General features: G+C 50.8%; 1 protein-coding gene across 1 annotated transcript; it reads right to left on the bottom strand.

Annotated features, from left to right (window-relative positions):
• Positions 1-571: 571 nt before the first annotated feature.
• On the bottom strand, positions 572-1630 carry LOC136979139 (uncharacterized). Its single transcript, XM_067275067.1, has one exon. The coding sequence runs from the start codon at positions 1628-1630 to the stop codon at positions 572-574; it is 1059 nt and encodes a 352-aa protein (XP_067131168.1).
• Positions 1631-1833: the final 203 nt, after the last annotated feature.

The following is a 1833-nucleotide window of genomic DNA, read 5'->3' as shown; positions in this document are numbered from 1 at the left end:
TCCACAAAGACAAATAGATTCTTATTGCCATTATGGATAGTGGGAAAGGGGTCTTGAATAGCAAGGGCTGTTTTCATAAGAAAACTCTTTTTCCCTGCTCCACCACAAAGCACTACAGAGTTCTAGAGACTATGCCTTAATCATGGGCCTTGGTCTCTTACTTGAAGGTAGTCACTGACTCTTTTTTTTTTAGTTGGGGCGCCAAAGGCATCTCCTGGGCTGCCATCCGCCCTTTTAGCCCCAACTCACTAACTTGGCATAACTTCTATGTAAGTACGGTTTGCACTGCACAAATGGATTTTTGCTCTGTCATGTAATTATGCGGCCTTCGCCTTCGCCGCGACCATGGGTTTGCACAGCCTTATGGTAAATAATATACCCAAGCACTAAATAGGGCACCCTTCCCTAAAAGAAGGAGGTACGCTGCCCAATGCGTCCATTGGGCTCATAGATCAAATAGATCTGAGACTTTGACCATCAATTCCTTTAGTTTCAATAAGTTTCCTTCACTTGCTGCTAGCGTTCGAAGTACTTGTTCAGGCGGCTTGGACCAGTCGACTTGGTCAGCCCCTCAACGGAAATCCTCTGTAAGAGGACAGTCAAGTACGTAGTGTCTCGTGTCGCCGCGAGGACACCCACAGGAGCAGCAACCATCTTTTTGTCCAAGAATGGACTTGAAGTGGGGAAACCTTCCGTGTCCAGTCAGTATCTGCGTAAGCAACCTACAACAACTCACAGGGGTAAGGCCAACGTCAGGCACGAAGGCGTGGGTCGACCTACCCACCGTACTCAGAGTCCAGCTCTCTTGCCAACTCCTCATCAACCACTGCAGTAGAGTACCTTTTATGTATGTAGCCGAGGGTTCTACCGTCCTCATTACAAATGGGCCCCTGGCCCCCGCTTCGGCCAGTTGGTCGGCACGTTTGTTGCCCGGGATCCGGATGTGGCCTCGGACCCACCGCAGGGCAACGTGTCGCTTGTGCCTTGCCCTTAGTACCCTACCTCTGATCTCTCGTACCAACTCGTCCCTGTGGTACCCGTTGCTTAATGCCTGAAGCGACAATTGGCTGTCAGAGTAAACCGTGACAGGCTCATAAGCCGGATGTAGTAGGATCCACTGGGATGCCCCCGCCAGAGCCACCAGTTCCGCCTGAAACACGGACGCCTCCTCATTCAATCTGACTGATTGAGAGTACACATGTACCCCCTCGGAATAGACACAAAATGCGGCATCTACTAAGCCACCGTCTTTAGAGCCGTCGGTGTATATTTCAACACTGATTCCTGTCGGTTCACCGACATCCCAGTCTATTCCAATCCTATGGGCCAGATGGACTTTCAAAACGTCTGCCAAACGTCTTGGTCTGGCTGGGCACATCTGATTACAATGCTTTGCCTCAATGCCCTCCACAGTTGTTTTGTAGAAGGCCGCCTCTTGGCTGACAACCAGAGGCAACGGAAGCAGTCTGGCCAAAACCAGGGCTGCCTCCGTAGACACAGTTCTGTACGCTCTGGTGATCCGCAGGGCAGCGGGTCTGTGAATCGAGAGCAGCGTCCTGCTCTGACAGACATTGGCAGATTCCTTCCACCATATACCACAGGCATAGCAGACAACACGTTCTACACTCATCTTATAGATGGATCGAAGCGCGTGCCCGCTAAGGCTGTAGTCCTGCCTAGCTAGTCTCGATAGTGCCACTATCGTGAGGTTTGTCATTTCCCGAACACTCCTCAGATGTGGCGTCCAACATAGTGTCTGGTCGATGATTACAGCAAGGTACTTTAGCTTGCTCACCCTTCAGATGGAATTGCCCCGAATCCAGTATATTGGTC

This window comes from Centruroides vittatus, unplaced genomic scaffold, assembly GCF_030686945.1.
Source record: "Centruroides vittatus isolate TY-2023 unplaced genomic scaffold, ASM3068694v2 contig_581, whole genome shotgun sequence".
Classification (NCBI taxonomy): Eukaryota; Metazoa; Arthropoda; class Arachnida; order Scorpiones; family Buthidae; genus Centruroides; species Centruroides vittatus.
This window is presented reverse-complemented; position numbering and strand designations above follow the sequence as displayed.

Excerpts from the sequence above, each read along its gene's own strand:
- LOC136979139 (XM_067275067.1), bottom strand. The coding sequence starts at position 1,630 with ATGAGTGTAGAACGTGTTGTCTGCTATGCCTGTGGTATATGGTGGAAG.